The sequence below is a fragment of the Callorhinchus milii genome, unplaced genomic scaffold (assembly GCF_018977255.1).
Source record: "Callorhinchus milii isolate IMCB2004 unplaced genomic scaffold, IMCB_Cmil_1.0 Scaffold22, whole genome shotgun sequence".
Lineage (NCBI taxonomy): Eukaryota > Metazoa > Chordata > Chondrichthyes > Chimaeriformes > Callorhinchidae > Callorhinchus > Callorhinchus milii.
In genome coordinates this window covers 4,055,839-4,081,923 of record NW_024704763.1, presented here as the reverse complement: position 1 = coordinate 4,081,923, position 26,085 = coordinate 4,055,839, and the positions used below count along the sequence as shown (strand labels likewise).

Genomic DNA, 26,085 nt, shown 5'->3' with positions numbered 1-26,085 from the left:
GTACCATTGGGGCTGTGTTCTGACGTGAAAGGGACTATATACAGTAAATGTAACTTGTTGTTGCTATTTGGTAAATAAATTGATTGAAGGGTACAAGAGGCAGAACGTAGCATTCTTTTTTTATTAGGACCAGGGGTGTATTTATTTCAGGTCCTGTAATATCTTATGTTCCTATGGTATGAATACAGAAGGTGTTTAAATACCTGAAAAACTATTGTTCCTCTATGACTGGGTTACAGTGCGGTAAAATGCCCAGCATTTTAAATGAACACGAGTTAGGCATTACGAAACTTTAGAAACTTTACCCCAGTGCCCCTCATTTTCCATTGACCTGTGTGAACGTGGCATTGGAGTGGAGTTCTGGATCCTGGATCTTATCCTGTTTCCTCCTACTGTGTGTATGTGTGAGGGAGTGTATGTAAGAGATGCATGTGTATACATATCAGGTGAGGTCAGATCAGGCCTCCTCCCTAGACAAACAGTGTGAGTAGACACCACTTTGGGCGAGGTAGCAGGGAGCACCTGTCAAACCACCAGCTAGCACAAGTCAGTGCCTTCAGAGGAGGAAAGGGAGGAGGGGGAAGTACTGGGGGGAAAAAAAGCAAACGGAAATCACTGCCAGGATCGCAGTTCATACAGGAACTCCAAAATCTAGAGTACAAACAAAGGCTTTTCACTCCTTTTCTGCGTTTGCTGCAGTAAATCCTGTTCCTGACCTTGGAAAGAACAATGCAGCACTTGCCAGTACAGGCAGGACAATGCGGAATTCTGCTTTTACTCTGGATTATTTTGGATTATTATGTCGTGTTTCATGTTCCATTTTTCCAGGATATGTACCCCCTGTTTTTCTCTCTCCCTCTCCCTAGTATTTTCTCCCTTCAGTGTTATGAAACAAATCCTTGCAGTGCCTGTAATGTTGACTGTCACAAAGCACTTTATAGGAAATTGCTGTTAAGTGTAATGTCTGGATTCCCTCCTCTCCTGAAGGAGGTGACCTGTGCTGGGGACGATTTCACGCTACTACTGACATCTCACTCCCAGGAAGCCTTTATAATAATCCTTGCATTTGATATAGTGACTTATTCTGTCATCGAGACGTCTCAAAGTACTTCACGGAATATAATGTGCAGTGAATTGATTGTGTATTTGTGGGCAAAACATGGCAGACAGTTTGTGCAAAGCAAAGTATCACAAACAGTCATGGAGCGAGTGACCAATTTTTTATTTGGGGATTGTTGGCCAGGACATCGGGCGAACTCCCTTCTCTTTTTAAATAGCGCCATGGGATCTTTTATGTCCACCCAGGGGATGTTAAAGATCCTGGGACACAAACCTTAGGACACTGAGGCTAAGGCTGTGCTTACTCAGTATAGACCGATGATGCACCCTATGACCTTCCTGATCTGTTTAGCTCAGTTAGCACACCGTGATTTAGCCACTGAACTTGCGCCTTTCCTATTTGATGTGCAACAACTGTGATCCTAGAATCATAGAATGTTACAGCACAGAAACAGACCTGTTCCACACAAATCTCTCTACCTTGCTCCCTCTCTGCTTTCAATACCTGGCTTTAAAAACCTAACTTTGTGCCTCCTAGTTTCCCCCCCCCCCACACCGCATCCCCCACTCTGCCACCCATCTGTGTGAAGCTCTTTGAGATATCATACTACATGAAAGGCATTATATAAACGCAAGTCGTTTGTACATTGATCGGGATAATTATTGGATCTCTGAAAGTGATCATTTTGAAACCATCAACTGATTTTTTCCAACTAAGTTCCTTCAGAGAGTTAAGTGTTAAAAGCTAAAGTTTGTTTTAGCCTGTTTGCCTTGTAACACAAAAGCTATTCAAGCGGATAACAAAAGCTGTTCCACTGTGGGAATTGTAGGGCAGATTGCAGCTGAGACCAGTTACCATGGAGATCTATCTTCAGAAGCTGTTCAAAATACCCAGCAATTTGCATAGAATCTTGTTGGTGTTTGGTTTTAATACAGCAAATCTCAACAGCTCCTCCACCCACTGCCTCCACCAGCCTTGGGCGAGTGGGGAGAAATTCTGCGTAGAGGAAATCTCAAATATTTTAAGATTGCTTCAGCACCATGACCCTTTCAGACCCAAGTGGGCAACCAGAAACTAGATACAAGCTGGTTAAATGCATGGCTTGCTGTTTGATTTAGAGATACTGTGTTGAATGTGTGGTTTGCGGAATAAATTATTTGTAACAGTCACCTTAACTGTGGTAAACAATCTTTGGGGGATAGGGGGAGAGAAGGATATTGGGTCAGCTGTTTTTGAATGTCTGAACGTTACACATTTTAAATTAAGCTTTAAGCAGCATTTCTCAGTCAGTCTGGCTCAGGTGGCAGCACAAAGCCTCATGGGTTAGAAGGCGGTGGGCTCAAACCATGCCACAGGACTTGTAGGTTGACTACAGTGCAGTACTGGGGGAGCTCTGCATTGTCAGAAGTGGTGTCCTTTGGATGACATGTAAAACCGAGTGGTTCAGGCGATGAGGTTAAAAATCCTGCAGCGTTATTTGGAGGAAGAGCAGGGAATTCATCCAGTGTCTGGGCCCCACATTCCACCCTAAGATGAACTCACAAAAAAAGGTGAAATGATTGGTCATCTTATCACTGTGTAGAATGAAAGGTAATAATCTTTTCTTAAAAAAAAATGTGGTCACTCAATCCATGACTGTTCGTGGGTCACTATTGTGTGCAATTGGCTGCCGCGTTTCGCCCACAAAGCATAGGGTCAGTTACAGTATATTCTGTGAAGCAATTTGAGATGTCCCAATGACATGATAAGTGGCTATATCAAATGCAAGGATTATTATTATTTTATAATGCTGCTAGTGCAGATTTACTGCCTTGTTTGCCCACAAAGCATACAGTCACTACACTTACAATATATTCTGTGAAGCATTCTGAGGCATATCAACGGCATGATAAGGCACTATATCAAATGCAAGGATTATAGTTATCTTTATAATGCTCTTTTGAGACTTATTTCTTGCACAATAGGCACTATAAAGGTGCACGAAAGCTGATTGCTGCAAAATGCAAACTATCGGTGGTCAATTTGACTTGTTCAGTGGTATCCATCTCAAATCTTTCTATGGTTTCCAGTTAAAAAAGACAATGTGAATTTCATGAGGTTTCTGCTTTTGCTACAGATGACACCCTGTTTATTTGAGATCCAATGTAACAAACCATCTTAAATCCTGGGAACCTATCCTATTATGAGGCATTCAGCAGATACTTTTTTGTACACAAAAAGGAGTGAGTTTCAATTCACACTATGCTGAAAGGTAACAACCGCGACAGAGGAGTTGATCTAATATAGAAAACGTGGATATCTTGGCATTTAAAACAATGAGAGCATTAGATTCTTTTTTGTACCTTTGTAGGTTATGGGAGCGAAGGCAAAACCCTCAAATTCAGTGGAATGCTGAGACGCCGTGCGTGCCCCAGGGAAGCCTGCAGTCTGGCGTTGGGTTACTGAGCGAGAAGATCAAAAAATCCATTTGGGGCATATGACCCTATTGCACAATTGCAGGACTTTCAAAAGCAATTTAAAATCTCTGTGAAGGCGTCCTGCCAAAAAAGATAAATGTTTCCCAGCCCCCATGGCAATTGGAAGAAACTTCTCCCACACTGAATTTTGCACGTTTGCATCAGCGGTACTGCAATTGTCCGCTGTTTAAGGGTTTCCAGTGACTCACCAAATGAGAAGAAAGACGAATCAGCCTCAGTTAGTGTTATTTTCAAATGCTGAGAGATCCAGATTGTATTGAGAAAGGGATAACACACTGAGGCTGGTGGTCTCCTGTTTAAGCTCACTCTCGAATGGCCAATGCTGAAGACCTTTGCTTGATTGAGTGAAAACTTTATCCTGGAGTTGATGGTGTAACAGGTGTTGAAGATGAGCAGTCTAGATGTGGCCCTCCCTGGGCTGACCGCATCCGATAACAATCATCAATACTCAACAGCAGAGACCGCAATTCAGACCTTTCTTTACCTCCTCATCCTAATCATCGGCCTCCCACTGAATGTTACAGTCCTGGTGCTGCTCTACAAGTGTCGTTCCCTGAGAAACGTCACCAACATGTTTGTGTTCTCCTTGGCCATGGCTGATTTCCTGATTGCTCTTTTGGGCCTGCCTTTCATTATCATGGCAATCGTGGCTCAGAGTTGGCCCCTGGGTGGAACATTTTGTCAGATCGCCGGCTTTGTGACTCTTTCCTTGCAGAATATCTCCATCCTGTCGGTGGCTGGGGTTGCGTTGGACAGATATTATGTGATTGCAAAGCCGTTCATACTTACCATAACGCGAGAGAAAGCTAAGAAAATGATTGTGTTTGTGTGGTGGAATGGCGTGATCTACGGGATCCCACCGCTCTTTGGAATTGGCCTATTCAAGTTCTCTCCCACCAGGTGTTTGTGTGAGTACAGCTGGTCTGATGGGGGTTCCAGTCTGGTGTATGGTATCTACATTTTTATCTGGATCTACGCAGTGGCTTTGACAACAGTTCTGGTCTCCTATTACCTTATATATCAGGTCATGCATAATCATATAAAATATAGGGCCAGCCAACTCACCAGCGTTTCTCTCTCTGGGCATGAAGATAACATATTGCCCACAGACAATAGAAGGTTCAGATTGGGACGGGACAGCCTGCAAAGAAAATGGGCCAGTTTTGTAGCATCCAATCCAAGCTTTTCTCTCAAGAGAAAGGTTAGGGCCAGATTCAACAACTCGCTGGATATGAGAATGGAATCCAAAACAGCCAAAACGATCAGCGCTGTTGTAGCAACCTACTTCTTCACCTGGACACCCTATTTTATTGTGAACTTCTGGCACAGCTCTGGGTCAGGGACCAGAATTCCACAGATGCTGGACTTTTTCTCCTGTTGGCTGACTTTCCTCAATTGTATCCTAAACCCGGTTCTGTACGCATTTTTAAATCGTCAATTCAGGCATTGCTGTAAGGAGTACTGGCACCGGTGGGTCGGGCTCTCAGCTAAGCAGAGCACAAAGCAAGTTGGAAAACCCAATCTGAACGTACACAATTTCAGCACCAACAAGGCTGAGAGCAGGACCACTTTCGAACTCATGTCGAGTACTACCTCTGTACCTCCAGGTAACGTCACTAGGGGTAAGTGAGGATTTTAAGCACCAGTGTTAGCATCTAGAATTTCCCGGTGAAATACATACACAGTAAAGCTCCCTCCACAGTGTCCAATCCAGCACTCTCAGGTTAGGTACAGTACAGGTTAGTTACAGAGTTGAGCTTAGGTATCAAGCTGTTGGGATTTATCTCATTGTATTCTATCCTATTACAGCCGAGAGGCTGAACTATAAATATTATAGCTTTGGGATATTGTAATTGGCATTTGTCTTGGGATATTAGTGTGCTATCTCTGAAGGTAAAGTAAAAGATTTGTGAATGAAAGCTGACAGATAGTCTGTGCTCTTTATACACAGAAACAACTCAAAGGTGGAAGATTACAGTTAAATGTATTATTTTTTGGGGGGGTTCAAGCTGCCCTAATGACACGCTTGGTAAATTCACTACCCAGTGTAACACCTATAGCCACAACTAGAGGTCACAGATTCCTATCCTGATCTGTGCTGAGTTAGCTGATTCTGGTCAGGGCAGCAGCTGGTGACCAAATTCCACCTAATCCTAGGTTGTAAAACCCATTTTGTCTCAGAAATTAAGGTGTTGCAGAATATGTGAAAAATGCAGTATTGATTTGGAAGCTGGAAGTTAGTTAGTTTTAAGAACTGCAGAAAGCTAGGTCCCAAGTGAAGACTGAATTTTAGAATTTTTCATAATTCTGTGCAATCTTATGAAAAAATGGTTCTATGGGCCATGACCAGGTGGAAGTTAGGGGCTCAGCAGCCCTGAGGTTAGAGAGAGCGAGCGCTATCTGATCCTTAATGCTGTCTGGACACCCTCTGCTGGAAAGTGTATGGGCATCAGGTGAGCACTGGATCAAGTTTGGCTCTGATACCTTTGACATCAATGCAAAGGGTCACACACAGTGTCTGTAAAGCCAATCTAAGTAGAAAATAAAAGGATTCAAAAGCCTTTAGGGAATGGAGGTGAGGCGACTCAACTCAGAATGCCCCCTCCCCCACCCGTGCCTGGAAATACACAACAGTTGAAGTAGGTGACCTTTTGAGTGTGATTCTCCCTCCCTCAAAGCTGGGTACTGACTGCTTCTCGTCTGCTTTCCTTAGAGCTACGACCCACAGCATCACCACCGCGTGGGGGACATTCCACCCTTCAGGTAGAGTCCATTGATGAGACCAGATGCAGAACATTTAGCCAAGAGAGCTCTTCTCCGCACACTGTCGAGCCAACCCTGTAGTCTTTCCCCCCCCCCCAACACCCGACTCGGAGTCAGGCTCTACCACTGTTAAGCTATATCGGAGTCAAGCTCCACCAGTGTTCAGCTGTTGTTGCTGTAGTGGCTGCAGCTTGTTGGTGCACAGTGTGATTGATGATCCTGCCGTGCTCTGAAGCCACCTCTCCTAATACTGAAACAGCAACAAATCCTTTTATTTTACAGACAACCACTGGCTGCTGATACACTTCCAGAACTGCTTCAGTGACTGGAAATTCAATAGAATCACTTTTACGCTTATGACTCAGAGTATATTTTTTTTTACCTTTTTTTCAAAAAAATTGTATATTTGTTCACAAAGTATGACATTATAATCGTGTTTGCCTGGCTGTGAGCATTTGGATTGTTACAGGATGACATGCCACAAAACAGTATTCTGCATTTGATACTTTTTTTTTAATGCATTTTCACATTTGTGGTTTTAATTTGCACCAGTAATGTCTTTTTGATAAAATTAAATATAACCAGTTTGGATAGTCGAGATGTTTATTCATTTAGACATTGAATACAATGGAAAGCGAATGTGTAACCATGCAGAGTGTTCCACTGTACATCACACGGTTAGAGTCACAGATTTTAGCTGGGAGAAACTAGCGTTTGATCACAGAAGCTGGGATCTTGATATCTTGGCCTCTTTCTAGTTTTTTCTCACACTCTACTAAGTAGTTGACCCCATCGACCACCATCTGCACCAATTCCACCTAAGAGAGAAAAAAAGAAATTATCGGCACATTATCTGCCAGCGTTTCGGGAGAAATTTCGCCCGCAAATATACGGTCAATTCACTTTACAGCTTATTCTGTGAAGCGCTTTGAGACGTCTAGAAGATGTGAAAAGCGCTATATCAAATGCAAGGATTATTATTATTATTATTATGCCTGGATAAGGTTGTACAAGCGACAGAATGTTAGAATCATGCAAGTCATAATAATAACAATAATCTTCCATTATCACGTCTTCGAGACGTCTCAAAACGTTTCACAGGATATACTGTTAAGTGAATTGACTGCATTTTTGTGGGCGAAACGCGGAACGAGGCTGTGCGCTGTGGCTCTATCTGCATCGGGGCTTCCCTGAGATGGAATTCTGGGACCATGTAGTTGTCCCTAAAGCAAGCCTAGCAGGGAGACGAGGAGGAAATGAAACCAGTTACTGACCTCGGATTTGCCCAGACGGTCCAGGTTGGAGATATCGAAGGTTCCCCCAACGGCAGCGGTGTCCACTCCTCCGGTTCCACGTTTCTGCAGCCGTAGGTTCTCCAGGATCTTGTTGAATCGAGGGTCCTGTAACATAGCAACAGTTTACAGAGCCCCGAGATTCCACCCACCTTTTACACGTTCAATTTATTTTCCTTAATTTTAAAGGTCACCCAGAATTGTAGAATTTTAAAAAAAATTGTGTCACGGGCTAAGACAAGATGAAATCAGGGCCTCAGAGAATTGGGGTAGGTTTTAAGTGAAGATGAAAATGATTATAAATCTTGAAGAGGAGATGTAGCTCCTCATGTTTCAGTGCTTAACCAGCTCATACTAGCCTTAAAAGGCTTTACGCTTATTGCGATGAAACAGTGTTAGTTTTGGGAATGGAACATCTCATTTGATCCAGCCTCCCAGGTCAAGCACAGAGTTTGTTAGATACAAACAGGTTAGATACAGAGTAAAAGCTCCTCCTACACTATCCCATGCAGCACTCCACAGTACAGCACTGGTTAGATACAGAGTAAACCAATCTCTACATTGCCCTATCCAGCATTTCCAGGTCAGGTACAGCATAGGTTATATACCGAGTAAATCCTCCTCTACACTATCCCAACAATGTGAACAACCCAATCCTGGCCCAGTTACCAAGTGACTGTGGGGCAAGACAGCTATTTCAATACACAGCCCATAGTGCTTAGTACTTTGAATAAATATCTCCTTCGCTGAGCACTGTCAAGCCATGATTCACAGAAAGGGTATTGCCCATCGTGGCTTCCAGTGTCCGATCATGCAATCCACCAATATGAAGCAACATTATGAAGAGAATATAGCGGGTACCTTGCTGAGCATAGGCAACTTGACGTGGACACCAGCCCGGAGTCCGGTGCCCAGGTTAGATGGGCAGGTCAGGATATATCCTAATCTCTCGTTCCACATGAACTCCCATCCCTTCTCATAAATCAGCCTCTCCACCTAGAAAAGAACAATCATTCACATGTAAGGAGTGGACTGTCTGACATGTCCACAGGTTGGGTTGAGACAAGTAAATGGCACAAATCAAACTAAAGTGAAATGTAATGGATAATTCTTCTTCAGGTTCCTTAAAGTGCTTATTTGGGTAAGTTGGTAGCACTCTCGTCTCTAGATCAGAAATTTGTCAGTTCAAGCCCCCACATTGGGACTTGAGTTTATAATCCAGAAACTAACACTCCAGTGAAATGCTGGGGGAGCACTATATTGTTTGAAATTCTGCCTTTGAGACAAGATATTCAACTGAGGTTCCGTCTGGCTGTTGAGGTGACTGTTAAAGATGCCATGACAATACGCACATCAATCTCCACCAAGGTTGGTCATTCACTTTATGGTTGCTTTCACACCTTGCTGTGTGCAAAATGCTTATTATGTTTGTCAACAAATATATAGTCATTATTACCCTTGACAATAACTAGTTGTGAAGTATTTTGAGACGTTTTGATATCATAGGAACTATTGTGTCTTGTGCAAGTACTTTTAAACGCAGTGTTAAGTTTGCATTGGGTCAGTTCTCTTCCCCTTCCTCTCGCATACAGTGGGGAGATCTTAATGTACAGATTCACATCCCTAATCTCCATTGAAGTTTGAATAGAATAATGCTATTGCGTGAAAGAATTTGTGGTGAGGGATTTGTGCACACAATAAGCAGAGCTCTGCTCGTAGCAGTGAGAGACAGAACAATTGCTTTCATGCTGTGGTTAGCTTTCGACTGATGCTGGTTCCCTGACTCTGTGATGAAAGGAGGTGACAGGCAGCAAGAAGCACATAGAATACTAAGCAGGTAGTTTGCGAATTGAAGTCGGATGGAGAACGGTCTGATGGACATTGTGTCGAACGTATAGGCCAGGATGAGGTTTAATTATGAAGCAAGGAATCTGAATGAGGCAAGTCTTTCCCTGAAAGTTTTTGAACAAGTGGATGTGTGGGGCTGAATCATAGAAATATAAAATCATACAACACAGGTTATTGTGTCCGTGCAGGTGCTAACTCCCCAACTGGAACTCTACTTCATTGTCATTCTCCTGCTCCGTATCCATCCAGCGAGCTCCCCCACTATGTCTATCTTCCTTAAACCCATTTCTCTGCTCTTTTTCCCCCATACCGTACCCTTTAATATTTATTTTTGTCAAGTATTTATCTAATTCCCTTTTAAATGGGATTATGAATCATAGAATTTTACACTTCAGGAAGTCCAGTCTGACCAAGTTATAACGTGAACAATAGATTGTGCACCAGCACTGTACCAGATGTGCAGTACAAATACAATTGGACACTAGACCTGCTTCTGGGTCATCTGGTCAATATTGACGTCACTTCCAGCTCTGACTGTAAGAGTATTGCCAGAAGCAAAGCATCTGCACCAGTAGCTAAAAGTATTGTCAGTGGGAACAACCTGATAACCCAGAATAGGATCACTGGCCATGGGGTCCAATTTAATGTACCTAAAATACTGCATTATAACAGGGAGGTAAATCAATCCATCGAGCCTGTGCCAGCTCTCTGAAAGAATTGTTATCCGTGTAAAGAATGTAAAGGGAATAAGTTGCCTGCAATACTGTTATTGGATTTCATGTAACTACATAATTAATGTCAAACATTATACATCTACGTGAAAAAGTCTTTTTTTTGTAGCATGTGACTATGTTGAAACATCTCAAAGTGCTCATCATAGTGATTATCTTTGTGTATAAATGCAACGGCCATTTGCACCCAGCAAGGTCCCATAAACAGCCAGGAGATGAACGTTGAGTTATTGGTCAGGATCTCCAGGCACGGCTCTGATTTCTCTGTAGCTGAAGTTGAATTACCTCCTTGAGTCCCCGGCAGAACCTATCAAACACCCTCTTCATGTTGCCGCCTTTCTCCATGGAGATGACCCGGGTGTGATCCTCCTCATTAATCCAGATTAAGAAGGTTTTCTCATTGTTGTGCCTGGAAAGCAGAGAGTGAGACAGAGTGGGGTAGATTTAGAAGGGTGGTTCATCTTCCACATATCCAGAAAATTCCTAGTTGATATCTAAGATACCTTTTGATTTGGATCCCAATGCCCTTAACTCAATGACCAGCTTCCACATCTGTGTAACGCCATCAAAAGCAATGGATTAATCTGTCCGGATCAGTGACTGGAGTTTAGCTAACCGGTTTAGCTAACTGATCTCAGTGGCAGACAAGTCTCGGATTTGAACTAGTGACCGGGTCACTGGCTGGGTGACTTGCAGGGTTGGAAATGGTCCCTCACAGAGGAAGAGTTCAGGTGAGGAAGAGAGACCGGTCAAAGGAAAAACTCACCAGATCCCACGGGCATCTGGCCAATCTCTCGCCATCCCTGCTGACATCAGTAAAGGAGACACTGGTTTGTCAAACAGGAAGTGGTCCTAAAGAGAAAGATTCCCACATTCAATTACACCGAGTAACTTGCAACACTAAAAACATCATCTATTTTGTTTTAAAAATGAGAGAGAAATTCAATTTTTGCAGTTTTTGTTTCCCCCTCTCCCCCTCCCCGCTCCTCCTTCTCCCCTGTATCTTGCCCTGATTGGCCATTTTGTGTTTGTGAGCTTTGTAACAGAGAGTGATAGTCAACATCACAGATGATGCTCTCCTGATCCTGTTCTCATAGGAACAGGAGTAGGCCATTCAGACCCTCAAGCTGTTCTGCCATTCCATTAAATCATGGCTGATCGATATCTCAACTCCAAATACCCACCTTTGCCTCATATCCCTCGATACCCTTACCTATCAAAAATAAGGTAAGGCCATCCTCGCCTGATGTCCACATGCTAACACACATTTCAGCAGATGGAGGGGCTATCTCTGGTTTAATGACCAGATATTGGAACCCTGATTGAATATTTTTCCTCTTCCTAATTTAGTATATGGGTTNGGGGGGAGTGGTGAGGGGAGGGTGGCGGTGGGTGGGACCAAGGCCAATTGTCCACTGAGCTCCTGCCCTGTCTGACGACAGTAATTGAGCTCAGGCTGGGGATGGAACTTGGGATAGTCCCAGTCTGTGTGGCTCAGTTCCACATCAGCTGGTGTCTTCAGCCACTGAGCCGGTAGGTGACCCAAACTCTTGATAAAATTATAGAAATAGATGCAAGGTTTGGAGAGATCTGGACCAGACTAAAGATGCATTTAACAGACCTAGTAATTTATACTTTTTAATTATCACTTGAGACCTAACCTGTGGGCGAAGCAGAAATTATATTACTGTACTAATCCTGATACCGATTATAGAGACACTCCGAGACTAGAAACACAAGCTGAGAAATTCCACCTCACTGCAGATGCTTGCTTCCCTCTTGATATCTGAAACCAGAATGTTCAGCATATGGTGTGTTGGGCTCATCATTGTCTCAACATGGTGGCTCTTACAACCACAGCTCAGAAACAGACCATATGGCTTCCCAAATCTGCGCTGATGCTTTCCTTTACGTGAACCAACTTGCTCCACATTCCCTTTCATTTTATTTTTTTCTGCCTCCATCTATCTGATTCCCTCCATTTTAATTAAAAACTGCGAAGGAATCTGGATGGAAATGGATAAGTATTTGGTCCTGTCGTAAAGGAAGGCTAAGGAATGCATTGTGTGTGTGTGTGTGTGTGTATGAAGGACGCTTTGCTCTTTGAATTTCTTACATCGATCAGCTGCTGCTGCTCTTTGTCGGTCATGTTGGAGAGTTTGTAGTATTTGCCAGTCAGATCTCCCTTTAAGCCAGACAGGGCATCCGTGACCACCCTCTCCACCTCCCTCCGTTCGGCTCTGGAGCAGGCCGGGGGCATACTCAGCCCACGGATGCTGCGACCAGTCCGCACACGCGAGGAGAGGACGTACTTTTCATCAAACATCCCCTGTTTGATCTGCAGAGAAATAAAATGCAAGCGGTGACGTTAAATAACAGCGGATCTTGTGTACCCGTTTGTTCGCTTAATGAAACAGTTTACTTTTTTTGGAGAGGAGTAGCATAAATGGAATCGCCAAATGTTTCAGCACCGAAGGAGGCCATTCAGCCCATTGTGAATGAGCTCTGTGGCTCGTTGTGAGCTTTATCTATTTAGTCCCGCTCCCCTGTCTTCTCTCCATATGTCTTTGTATTGTCCTTTTCAAATAGTGTGTTTAATTCTCTTTTATTTTCAAAAAAAAATTTGGTAAATGAAAGAACGTGAAATTTCAGCGCCTTGGGACGTCCTACCGACGTGAAAAGCCCTACACAAATGTAATTTGTTATTGTTAAAAAAAATGCTATTATAGATCTTGCTCAATTACAGTTCTTGGTAAGACATTCCATTTTCCTAACAACCCCTATGTGTTAAGAAAAATATTCTCCCAACTGCTCACTTTGTTTATTTTTGGTAACGACCCAGATATTTTTCCCCTTTGTGTCAGTATTGCTTTGTTGGGATGGTCTTTAAAAGATCCCCCAAAAAATCTGTGATGGAAATTAAAAGCGACCCAAAGGAGATATAATAACATTAACAAAATTACATTTATACGGAGCCTTTCATTTTGGAAGGTTTTCCCGTTGGATAGTTAAGAGTTTTGAATGTGGGGGGGGTGGGTGAGCCATGAGATAAAGACGGAAGTTTGCTGTTCAGGACACTAGGAAGAACTCTCTTCCATATTTGAATAGCGACATGGATCTTCAACTTTCACCTGAACAGGCATCAATGACTCTGTTTTAACGTTTCACCTGAACGTTGTCAGATTTATTATTGTATTCTTCATCATATTTTTCCGCCCACAGTTACGACCTCGGTAAACTTCGGATAAATGTGGACATGTTTAAAAATGTATTATTTCCTGAGCTGACTCACTTTGCTGCTATCCAGATCCGTAGGATGCCTCATGACCTTGACATCATAACCATTGTGTCTTTCCAAAATAACAGGGTTAAAGACATCAGCAAAGACCTGCCAATGAGAGAGAATGCAACCATCAGTTATGTCCGCCTCTTCTTTGTGCCTGTGAAAACCTCTAACTTTGTGGTCAGCAGACGTGATATCTTGTGTGTGACATCCAATGCAAATAACATCTAACCTGGTGATCAAAGTAGTGTGGGACTGTAAACCCCCTGCTTACTAGTTCCAGAGCATGTTGTGCCAATTTAACCCAGCATCAATCACAGCAGGTGGGAGAAGGGAATAATCCAATTCATTTCAACTAGGCTACAATTAGCAGATTACAGGATGGCAATATCCCTGCACTGTCTGGCTGCTCTCATTTATTTATGGTCAGTTTAATGAGAAATTATTTTATTTATGCACAGCCAAGGTAATTAAATTGCTTCATCCTGCTGAACCCTGGCTGTTAAACACTGTGAATTCCCTCTAGCTTGCAATAACAGCACAATGTTTTTAGACTAGATTAGACTCAGCAAAAGGTTAAAAAATAAAATTGTCAGCTCTCTTGTACAGACCAGAAGGTTGCAGGGTTAGTCACTAGTTCCTGTCAAAGACAGAGAATCCGTCAGGAGTTAGTGTCCATTGGATAGGTAGGTGTGTGTGTGTTTGGATGCCTGAGGAGGAAAGGATTCAATGTTTTATTATGTCTTTCCTGTTGCTCTCCTCCAAATATTTCTCACTGTCCAAGATTACACAAAAATAATGGCCACTCATGGATGGAAATAGAGTATGGTGCAGATAAGAACAGAGAGGGAGAGAATTAATAATGGGATCAAGATGAAGCAGGAACAAAATAGGGCCTTTTGTCCCAAATGCCCTTTCTCTAACATTTCTAAAGGTCCAATGGTAGAACACCTTATCCCCAATAGCAGAGTGGTTGATATTTGTGTGGCAAGACACTAGGGCAGAAAGAGAATTCAGAGCACAATAGCCCTGACCTGATTGTTGCTGATCATTCACTAAAAGAGTTTCACAGCCAATAAAAGCAGTAAATCATTAACACTAACAAGGATCAAGCCAACAGAGATTTCAGTCTAATGAGAGGCTGAGAGGTACTTATTATCTGAAGACTGTAAAAATTTAAATTTCACAGCCTAATTTAACCATTATAATTGTTAATCAGTTACTTTCTGCAGTTGGTATATGTCAATTACAGTCATGTTCAGTATCTCAGCATCCAGACTGGATGAAATGGTGACCATTTTCTGTGCTCTACAATATGAAAATCGGAGAAACCCACGACAAAGGTACTTTTGTAGAACTGATTGTAATGGTTTCATAGAATAAAGAGTGAGGCGGTGGAATGTTTACAGAAACTCAGAGCTACCAGACATCTTGAAATGGGTTTTAATAATCAATCTTTTCAGACAATCAGTTTGATAAGGCAGACTGAGCCTTAGCTTTTGCTTTTCTCAGTATTTTCTAAGTTATGTGATAGGTAATATGGAGTACAATCCCATGCATTATTTTTCTTTATCAGTGCGCTGAAATCAATGTACTCTGACCCCACCCTCACCCCTCTCCCTCCTGATTCTTGACACTTCCATGACAGAAGTCAAACTAATCTCGAATTCACCTGAAACCTTAAGGAGCCAACAAAGCCAAATTGGAACATATGCTTTTCCAAAAAAAATCAATGATCATCCATGCATGGGATCCACACTAGCACAACTCTTCTCTAGCATTTATGTATGGGCCCTGGGGCTAACATACCTGCTCTATTTTGTTTGCGTATGGAGGCCTGAGTTTGCACGCCTAATCTGCCATTTGTGCATGAAGCCCTGGAGTTGCACACTTATTTTCTACCACTTTGTAAATCTTCAAATAATTCAGGCAATTGGGAATTCCACATCCTGTGTAGTTTCCTTGGCAAGAGTTCAGGCATTCCAGGACTTTAAACCAGATCTTTAGTGTCTTGAGTTGTTCCCAAACGTATATTAAGAATGGGCACATAAGACCACGGTTTAACATCTCATCCAAAGGAACAGAAGCTGCAACAATCCAGCTCACTCCTGCGCTACACTACATTGCCAGCCTAGACTATGTGAGATCAACATTTTTATGTGGGACTTAAACTCACAACTTTCTGATCAGAGGCGAGAGAATTACTAACTGAGCCTGACTGACACCTAAGCTGAGTACTGTAGCCTTCTGTTCACTCTATTGACACACAGACAGTTTTAACTAACAAAACCTCCCTTACCTCATAGGATTCTTCATCACCTGCCACCATGCCCACAGTTTTGATGAAAGGATGTCCGGGGTTGTCCACTCCCGTCTGGATACACTGATCCAGTGTCCAGCCAGCAGGAGTAGCTTTGTCCCGGAGCCTGGCATACAGACCTGGGGTCAAGCAGGACGCCATGCAATTGTTGTGCTTTGTAAGATCAGGGAAATCGGCACTGAGACGCAAAGCAGAATGAAGCTACATTAGGGATATTGAATAACAGAATCTGATAGATATTAGTTAACAGGTGGATCGATCAAAGTGATCTCACCACAGGGAGATTGCAGTTCGAGTTCAGCTGCAGTGTAGATGTGTGAAGGGTCCCAATTTTCATGAATGGAGATAAGAGGTTACCAGCAGGGTCAGATTAAGGGATCTGGGAGCCCAAAGGCAGATCACATTTGGGGGTCCTTTGTACTACGCCCACAAGGTATTTTTAAAAATACTTTCTTACATGACTAAATAGTTGCAAACATGTCAACTACATGATCAAAACATTGTATAAGTGTCAAATTGTGCTTCATAGACGGGATTGTGAGTGCATTCAATCTATCCTGGATCATTAAAGATCTGAGTGATTTTTTGAAGAGACTCACCTTTGAGAACAAGTGTTCACAGTCACAGACTGTTACTGGGTAGTGTTAAGAACACACAAAGAGCAACTGCCACATACGGAAATGTTGATACCACCAAGTGATTCTGTTTCACATGCTTTAGCATTTCTCATGGAGTTTTCTCACACTCAAGGTGTGATATGAAATCCAGAAAGTGCATAAATTCATCAACACTGTGTGCATCAAAATCTGTTTTTCAGCACCACTAAGATCAGCTCTATTGCTGCTGGACGTGGCTCCTGCTCTCTACGCTGCCTCTTACCTCCCGCTCTGCCTCTCTTCCTGTCTCTCCGCACTGCCTCATATGAGCCAGAGTGGAGGCGGTGTGTAGACTGACTAAAACAGAGGCACAGCCGAGAAAAGAAAGGAAGCTCATGTGGAGAAAAACAGTGATTTATTTCTGTGCTGAATATTCTATGATTCTATATTATGAAGCACACATAAGACTACAGTTATTTTAGTATCATATTTAAGCAAGAATCCACCAGATCTATCTAGATATAGAAATGTTTTAAAATTTAAAGGGAATCCTTAACATTTAAAATGGAATTGCATAAAAGGAGGAGTAGGAACAAGACCAAGGGAAAAGCGCAGAGAATTGGGATTGGAGTTGGATAGCTCCAATTAGTGGAACTAACATAATGATCATTGTTTTCCATGAGCCAAAAGACCTCTTTTTAAACTGTAATTTCTATGATTCCCGGTCCATTCGATCAGGTGGCTGGTGTTGACATCTGCCTCATTGTGAATGATCTCTATTGGCTTCCTGGTGTAATGTGCAGATACCATGGCTCTTGTTCTCCCCATATCTCCAATCAGCCCCGCCCTTCCAGCCTCACCAAGGCATTAAATCAAAAGAGTTATTCCCTTCTCCTGCCTTCCCATCGGACTGTGCATTTCATGGATTTGTTTTCTGAGATCACATATCACCTGCACATTTAGAAAATAAATTGTTTTAAAGTTCTGTTTACTTCCGTGGTTGGCTTTGTGTGTAGTTTATTTTAACCTGCACCTTCGGAATATAATACAGGACAACTCAATTGAATGCAAAGAGTTTAATATGAAGTTAATACCTGCCTGGCATGCAGCTGTCTGTTTGTTAGGATTTAGCACAGAAATTAAGAAATGGTACAAAATTTAATAGCATTTAGCTTTGCTCTGATGTTCAGAGTCAGCCTTATATATATCCAAGTATCATGTAATATAGAAGGGAGCGTGTAATCTATATTCTTCCACAACCCTAGGCTATAGTCTTTAAAATATACTTAAAAAGAAACACTTTGTGCATACTACAACAAATTACCAGCATAGGTGCTGGTATGGTGAACTTTCAAAAAGGAACTGAACATTAAAACATTGAACGTTCAGTGTGATTTGGGATTAGATAGCTCCAGTGAGGGAACTAACATGATCATAGGCTTCCTGAGCTGGAAGTGGAAGGGATGTTTTCATTAGCAAGATAATTAGTGGTGGGCTTCACTGCAGCTGTAGCTCAGTAGCTTTGTTTGTTGCAATAGATTGTCACTGTGTTGGGAGTGAGATTACTTGGCATTATTGATCCATAGAGATTTAAGGAGAAGCTGCATTAAGTCAACTTGAAACAAACTGCAGGATCTGAAATCTAAAGCACATTGCCGGATTAGTTACTCTGCTGTAAACGGGGGGGGGTCAAGTTATAGGTCATGTGATATATTTTTAAGGAAAGACGATTTAAATAATTCATCAGAACTGAACCAATTTTTGTGCATGCTGTTTCTGGCTCGTGGTTATAGATTGTGCTGTAGCACTATTAATACAGGCATGAATATTTAAATAGCGTATTAATGTTACTGTGCTCGAGCCGTATAGCAAATTGGATGGTGCTGTGTAAAATTTAATCTGGGTTAAGGAGTTTAATATGAAGTTAATACCCTTTTGGCCTGTAGCTGCCTGTAGTTAGGATTCAGCCACAGAAATTAAGCAATGGAACAAAAAGTTAATAGCATTTAGCTTGGCTCTGATGTTTAGAGTCAGCCTTGCAATGATATAATGTATAAGATTATACATGATAAAATTAACAATTTGTATGAGATGCTTTGATAAAAAGTGGAAATTGTAATAATATCTCAGAATTATTAATGTTGCTATATAGACAAATCAAAATTCCATTTTTGTAAAGATGGATTTCACTTCCAAGAGTCCATATTAAGGTGTTAATTTTGCATTCTCCTCCTTTTACTGACTTCACTCTTCCCTGTAATATATTACCTCTCTGCACTCAGCTCACTGTCCCACTCATTCCCCACTTTCAGTAGAAATCAGAGACAGTTTACAATTGTTTAATGCCTGATTTTTAATTTTCTTTAAAAATATGGATCTACATAAATCTTGCAACATCTTAACTTGAATCTATCAGTATAATAAGAAGGAAAATAAATGTAAAAAAATAAAGGCGACACCCATTCAATGGGACAAACAGGTGCACAGCTGTAGTACAGGTGCTTCAGATTCAGAAGGTATTAGCTGGTAGATATCAACATTTACACCAGTGTTTTACTCATTCACTGTCATTCTCTTCTGGAAATATAGCTTTATGTAAAAATGGCTGCATCCATCCGCTTGGGCTCTTGTTAATTAAGCCAGATTTTTTTCCCTTTATCTCTTCAAGTTGGCGTAAATAATGTGTAATAACATGCAATTACTTTCAGATTCTTTCCTGAACTAAAGAGAGGTCGGGGGATGGGGGATGGGGAACATCCCATGTCCCAAAGGAACAGAGCGAGGAGCTGTGATTGTGGGACATGTCTTCACTGACCTTCAGTTTTAAAAAAAGCATTTTATTTAAATCATTTTAAAAATCAAATGAACCAAGAAACGTGCAAACACCTTACAGCAATTAGGCAATTAATCCGTCCATCAGCAATTGTTTGCAAAAATGTACTTTTGAAACCGAAAAAAGTACGTTCTCCAGAACCCCAAATATGGGTTTAAAAAAATGATTCGCCTTTCAAAAAAAAAAACCCAAGCCGTCGACTTTGTAATCTGCTAAAACAAACCCGTGGACTGCTGATTCGACTAATTTATTTTAAGATTATTTTTTTTGGGTGGGAGAGGTGGGGTCGCATTTCAGCCCACGGGGCACACCGTCAATTCGCTTAACGGCCCGTCTCGTGAAGCGCTTCGAGACGTCTCGAAGACGTGATCAGGCGCTGTATCAAATGCAAGGATTATTATTATTATTATTGCTGTTGATTTTAATTTCCCACTTGATGACTCTGGTGGGGTTGGCATCCAGATACCACCCCCCACCCCCCACCCCTGGCTGAATGGGGTTCACTCTGCACTTACCTGGCAGGATACAGGTTCCTTCTCTCAGCCACTGCTTTGACATGGTCCCTGCCCAGCAGAAAGCCAGTGGCCAGGGATCCAGCTCCCACCAAGGACAGGATGCCACCGGTCCTTCTGCTTGAGAAAATCCGAGAGAAAGTGCTGGCCATGGTTCTGGGAGGGGGGGACTCTGAGACGGAGAGGGAGAGAGGCAGCAGAAACCTGCGGGAGGAAAAGCCACAGGAGGGACTCAAGGGCAAAGCTGGAGGACGTGACCCGAATGCAAACCGAGAGTGAGAGAGTGAGTGAGTGAGTGTGTGTGTGTGTGAGAGAGAGAGACACACAGAGAGAGAGAGAGAGAGAGAGAGATGACAGCACTGCGTGATCAGAAATGCCGCAGTGGCTGTGGCGGCTGTTCCCCTTTTCCCCGAGAAACCCGTTGAGACCACAACGTTAATCCCAGAAAAAATCTGAAGGAATTCTCGTTCAGCAATAACATTAGGTGTTTGTGCATCTTCACCTGTGTGTGTGTGTGTGTGTGTGTGTGTGTGCATTGCATGTGTATGAAATCTTGACTCCCCCCTTCCCCCCCGCGTGCATATTGCACAGTATATATATATACATTATAGATATACAGTATATATTATATACATATACGGTATATACATTTACTGTGTATATGTATACATTTCCAATGGGAGATTTTGTCACATGAGTGTAAGCCAACAAGAGTTTTCTTTTACTTCAAAAAGTAGAGATTATATTACATGTGTATATGTATTTTTAAAAAAAATTGATTTAGCTTTATTTATTCTCTTTATTAATCATTTCTCTTACGAATCAACTGCTGTAGTCAGTTTCTGCTGCAACGGGTAACGTTACACTTCTATTTTAATAGCCACTTGTGTGTGTGTGGGTGTGGGTGTGTGTGTGGATGTGTGTGTGTGTGGGTGTGTGGGTGTGTGTGTGTGGGGGGGTGTGGGGGTGTGTGTGTGTGTGTGTGGGTGTGTGTGTGGGGGTGTGTGTGTGTGGGGGTGTGTGTGTGGGGGGGTGTGGGGGTGTGTGTGTGTGTGTGGGTGTGTGTGTGGGTGTGTGTGTGGGTGGGTGGGTGGGTGGGTGTGGGTTGGTGTGTGTGTGGATGTGTGTGTGTGGATGTGTGTGTGTGTGTGTGTGTGTGTGTGTGTGTGTGTGTGTGGGTGGGTGGGTGTGGGTGGGTGTGAATGTGTATGTGTGGATGTGTATGTGTATGTGTGTGGGTGTGTGTGTGTGTGTGTGTGTGTATCTGGTGCTTTTAGGACGCTATATGTGTGCTAATTTCTTGTTGTTTACATAGGAGGGCAATGTTTTTCCCCCCTGACTGCTGTGCGATATTTTAGAACACATTCCGGAGATGGTTCTGCTGCGGGAATATTTCATTCAGCTGTTGGGACGTGTCGGTACACAGCGATCGCACATTTCAGAACCAAACCTATTGGACAGAGCACAAGAGGAGGTGATGTTTTCCAACAACAGTGGTTTGGCTCTGGGGGTCCCAGTACTAACCAAATCCCACAGGGATCGCTATCGGACAGTGAACAACCAAATGCACCTTATAAGACTGTTCCCCATTTCAAATCACCCCGCGTCACATTTTATCAATCAATCATTACGCCCACGTAAACACCACGGCTCTGATAAACATCTGTTTGCTACTTTACCACTGCATTGGATAAGGAACCAGAGTTGTTTACCGTCTGGAATGCACTGCCTGAAAGGGCGGGGGAAGCAGATTCGATAGTAGCTTTCAAACGGGAATTGGATATGTGTTTGAAAAGGAAAAAAATTGTAGGGCTGTGGGGTAAGAGCGGGCAAGAGGGACTACTTCGATAGCTCTTTCGAAGAGCTGGCACAGGCACGATGGGCCGAATGGCCTCCTCCTGTGCTGTAAAATTCTATGATTCTATGAAGTTTGGGTGGTTCTTTTGTGCGAGAGGCATTATCATAATAATGCACGTTGTTGTTGATGTGGAATAACACTGAAACTGTGTCCTCCATCCAAAGTCGGTCATTTTCAATCGGTCATTTTCAATCTACGACTGTTTGTGGGACATTGCTGTGCGCAATTGGCTGCCGCGTTCGCCCACAAATATACAGTCAATTCACTTTACAGTGTGTTCTGTGAAGCGCTTTGGGACGTCCTCCCGACGTGAAAAGCGCTATATCAAATGCAAGGATTATTATTATTATTATTATTATAAAGTCACTTTCAAACATATAAGGGAATCCATTTTGTATTATTTCCCAAAGGAATTTCATAATTGAGATATCTGTCCATCTGAGATGCTGACTCTTGAGAACAATCTACATCCCTTGATTTGGTGTGAGGTACTTTGAGTTTTTCCAGAAGGACTCCCTGTTTGATTTTCTTAATTAAGAAGTTTTGTCAAGATGTACTGTATTAATATGTTTGTAAACAAATAACTTGTTTTACCTCGAAACATCCTTTTCAGCACTCTGAGACACTACTCGCATGAAGGGCACTATATAAATATAGGTTGTTGTTATTTTATGTTCATCTTATTCCTTTGTTTATTTCCAAGGATGCACACTCCACCTCACTGAGCCAGTCTGGAACCTTGGCGTCTTGTTTGACCTTCAACTATCCTTTCTATCCCACATCTGTACAATGACCTGCTCTGCCTTCCCCCACCTCTGCATCTTCGCCCAGCTCCGCCACTGACTCACATCACAGGCTGCCAAGACCCTCATACACGCATTCAAAACATCCAGGCTTGACTATGTATGCAAACGTCCTGCTTGTCAGCCTCCCCAACTCCTCCTTCCATAGGCTGCACATCATCCAGAACTCTGCAGCTCGTGTCCTCTCCCGCAGTGGGGTCCGTGACCCTATCATCCCGATCCTTGCCAGACTCCACTGACTTCCCATCACACAGGATACAGTTCAAGATCCTGGTCCTCACCTTCAAAGCCCTCCATGGCCTTGCTCCCCCCTACCTCTGCCACTTCCTAATCCTTTACATCCTGCCCGCTCCCTCCACTTAGCGGGCTCCGGCCTGCTTCCCGTTCCCCACCTTGCCCACCCCACCATTAGTGGGCGAGCCTTCAGCCACTCTGCCCCCACCCTCTGGAATGCCATCCAGCAGTACTTCCGCTTCGCTCCTTCCCTGGCCTCCTTCAAGACCTGTCTCAAGACCCTCCTCTTCAACCGTGTCTTTGAATACTTTCCTTCCTCCCCTGCCCTCCATCCCCCTATTCCCGACCCCTAGCTCAGGTCCAAAACACTGATTGTCCAGTGCCTTGGGACATCCTCCCAAAGTGAAAGGCACTATACAAATGTAATTTTGTTGTTGTTGCTGTGTAATCTATCAGTACTCAGTCTACCTCAGTGCAATTAGAGGAGCTGGCACCAACATAGGTTCAATGGACTGAACAACTTCCTATGTTGTAATTTCTATGATTCTCTAAACAAACTATGTTCATCTAAATTTCTTCATGTACTTCAATAAGCCAGATCTCAAGCAAATCATTGGCGTATCTGCAACCCACTTCTTATTTAGCACATATGGTTCTTTCAATCCAATGACAACTACCTAATCACTGCTCATGGTGTAGACCCATTCAACATATGTTGGTTTAAATTGGTTTACCCAAATAGATTAAAGCTAGTGTAACATCCAATAATAGATTCACAGCAAGACTTTTATATCTTGTCTTTTTTTAAACTGTCCCAAATCACATTGATATTAAAATGATTCTACAGATCATTTTATCATCTCAATGTTATTCACAGAATAATGACTAGACCTAATGGCTTAACATGAAAATTGCCACATNAAAAAAGGAGAACCATAACATTTGAAGTAATGGTTTTGAAACAAAATAAGCATTTGATGCAGCACTACACCAACCATTTCAAATAGCTTATGCAGTTAGTTATTCTAAAGTATAATGATTGTAATTACATAGGCCAATAGCAACTAATCTGTTGGAAAGGCCAGCCACCAGCAACGTCCCACAAACATGAAGTGAGAAGAATGATCAATTGATTTGTTTTTGTAAGTTTTGGTAAGAGAGGAAGTTTAACTCGGAAACTGAAAAAAAGATGTGCACTCTTTTAAAGTAGTGATGTGGGAATTTTTAGAAACTATCAGGTCAAGCAGACAGGACCTTGGTTTAATGTCTCATCCCAAAGGACAGTATAACCAATAATGCAGTGTCCCCACACTGAAGTGTCAGCCCTAGATTATCAGATCAACTCCCAGTGTGCAGCTCTGACGTAGAGGCGAGACAACTACCGGCTGAACCAAGATGACACCATACAGCAGTTTAAGGTTACTAAGCACAATGGAAAAAACTAATGTAAATGATAGGGGAATAAAAGGATTGTAAGGCAAGTCAGTCTACACCTCTGATGTGCAATCACTAAGCTATAAAACTATTTGAAAAGTACACAGTTTCAAGGGAGAGACAATCAGGAGCAAAATCCAAATGGACTCGAGCCAGTTATAATCACAAGACAAGGAACTCTGAGCTCTTTAATCCTTTAAGCCACACACAAAAAAAATGTAATTGGTTTTACAATTACTTTTTTTTAAGTGACTAAATGGAAAGGTCTTCATGAAATACATTTTAAAAACTTTTTTTGATTTGGTGTTCAATTTTATGGTTTCTAAATGTTTTGTATGCCCCAAAATCTATTTCAAGTAGTAACGAACGGTTAAAATCTGAATTTTTTTTAATTGCTCGATGATCTCAACCCCAATTGTAATTGCTATAACTGAAGCAATAATCTAATGTACTAAGGTTAAATTAAAAAAGCAGCGTTAGAGTGAAATTAATATGAAGTGTTTCAATTCATCAGTTTACAATCCACCCTGTAAATGAAATGGGTGGCATTCAACAGGAGATCAGAATTGAGTTTAAACAAGAATGTAAACAGTGAAGAAATATCCTATTAAAACAGTTTTCTACATTATCAGGATAGCGAGTGACTACTTTAAATAAACTTATCTCTCACCGAAGAAATAGGAGTCAAGCCTCAGCCGTCGACCTCGAGTGAAGGAAGGAGAAGTGATAGAGAACTCAGTGCAGGCTGAAGAGTTAACATTCCTGGCTGCAATGTGATTGGAGGTGAGCTGATACGTGTTGCATGTTTGGGATTGGAGCCAGGACTTCCTCTGCGACCAGCTCTTGCGACGAGTGATTTGACTTTCACCTCTCATTGTAAACTGCCAGGTCAACCAATAGACCATCCCTCATCCTTCCATTTTGAGACGGGAAGGATGAAAGATGAAAGTATTTTTTTTAAAAAGTAGTTTGAACGACAAGCCTCACAAAGTGCAACACATTCCCTTTTCTTAAACGCAATAAATCTGGCTGTGTATTCACTGTGCATGTAATCCACACACAAAAAAATTAAACACCTAAAATGATGGAAATTTGCAGCAGGTCCATATGTACCTAAGACAGAAAGACAGGTTAGGATTCGAGTCAATTTAGTGATGCTGTTGGTGGATTCCAACCAATCCCCCACCCCCCTGCCCTCCATTCTCAAAAAACATTTTTTTATCAGCTGTTTGTCTGACACATACGGAAACTGATCACCGTGCTTAAGAGTAACCAAATCAAACTGAGAATTCCATGCATCCCACCTGCACGTGGGAATTCCAGAGATAGATTGTTGGAATGGAATACGCAGTTTCTTCCTGGAGAGACTCATCCTGCTTACCTAATTCCAGAGAGTATTAGGTGCAGGTTGGCAAGAGCCAAAGCTTGGGGACCACAGAGTGTGCGTTGGGGTAACCAGCTAAAACTGCATAGCTTGTCATTGATGTCACTGTCTGGCAAACTTTCCCGCTACTTGTCCAGCTAGGACCACCCTACCCATTAGAGCTTTGGCTTGGAGGGCTAAGAGGAGCTGAGTGGGACGATTCCCTGCCCTAGTGACTGGTCTACCTTTCCAAGTCCTGCCTATGAGCTAGGGAGGGAGTGAATCTATCTCTGGAATTCCCATGTGTAGGTAGAATGCATGGAATTCTCATTTTGGTTTGGATACTCTTAAGCATGGGTTTCCTGACGTGTCATACATCCGACGGCCAAAAAAGATATTTTCGAATACTTTGTTGCGCACTAATTGGCTGCGCAGGTTTGCCTAAAACAGTCACTACGATATGCAGTAAATCCCAAGAAACCCTTTAACATGTTTCAATGATGTGATAAGACACTGTATCAAATGCAAGGATTATTTTTATATAAGGCATTGCATTTACTCCCTGGGCCATCAAAGTATCTGAATTAGAGCCTTCACCTAAACCACTTTGCTCAAATCAAGCAGTTTCTGCCAGAGTTAAAACAGGGCGTGACTCTCTTTATTGAGCTCTAGGAACCA

At 42.4% G+C, this 26,085-nt stretch overlaps 2 protein-coding genes across 5 annotated transcripts; one reads left to right on the top strand and one right to left on the bottom strand.

Moving 5' to 3' along the window:
* Positions 1-3,820: 3,820 nt before the first annotated feature.
* On the top strand, positions 3,821-6,690 carry LOC103188472 (histamine H2 receptor-like). Of its 3 annotated transcripts, XM_042342941.1 has the most exons (3): positions 3,821-5,159; positions 6,251-6,300; positions 6,583-6,690. In XM_042342941.1, the coding sequence occupies exons 1-3, from the start codon at positions 3,926-3,928 to the stop codon at positions 6,598-6,600; spliced, it is 1,302 nt and encodes a 433-aa protein (XP_042198875.1). In that variant the 5' UTR covers positions 3,821-3,925; the 3' UTR covers positions 6,601-6,690. The 3 variants fall into 3 exon arrangements, with proteins under 3 accessions (XP_042198875.1, XP_042198874.1, XP_007906694.2); XM_042342940.1 differs by lacking the exon at positions 6,583-6,690 and having other exon boundaries at positions 3,821-5,144; positions 6,251-6,422; XM_007908503.2 differs by lacking the exon at positions 6,583-6,690 and having other exon boundaries at positions 6,251-6,422.
* Positions 6,691-6,888: 198 nt separating this feature from the next.
* Positions 6,889-24,769, bottom strand: ckmt1b (creatine kinase, mitochondrial 1B). 2 transcript variants are annotated; one of them, NM_001293001.1, is given in 10 exon segments: positions 6,889-7,118; positions 7,575-7,700; positions 8,454-8,588; positions 10,457-10,580; positions 10,938-11,023; positions 12,288-12,509; positions 13,464-13,559; positions 15,754-15,952; positions 19,719-19,919; positions 24,715-24,769. In NM_001293001.1, coding segments are annotated over 9 exon segments (1,248 nt in total). In that variant the 5' UTR covers positions 19,868-19,919; positions 24,715-24,769; the 3' UTR covers positions 6,889-7,007.
* Between the last annotated feature and the right edge of the window lie 1,316 nt (positions 24,770-26,085).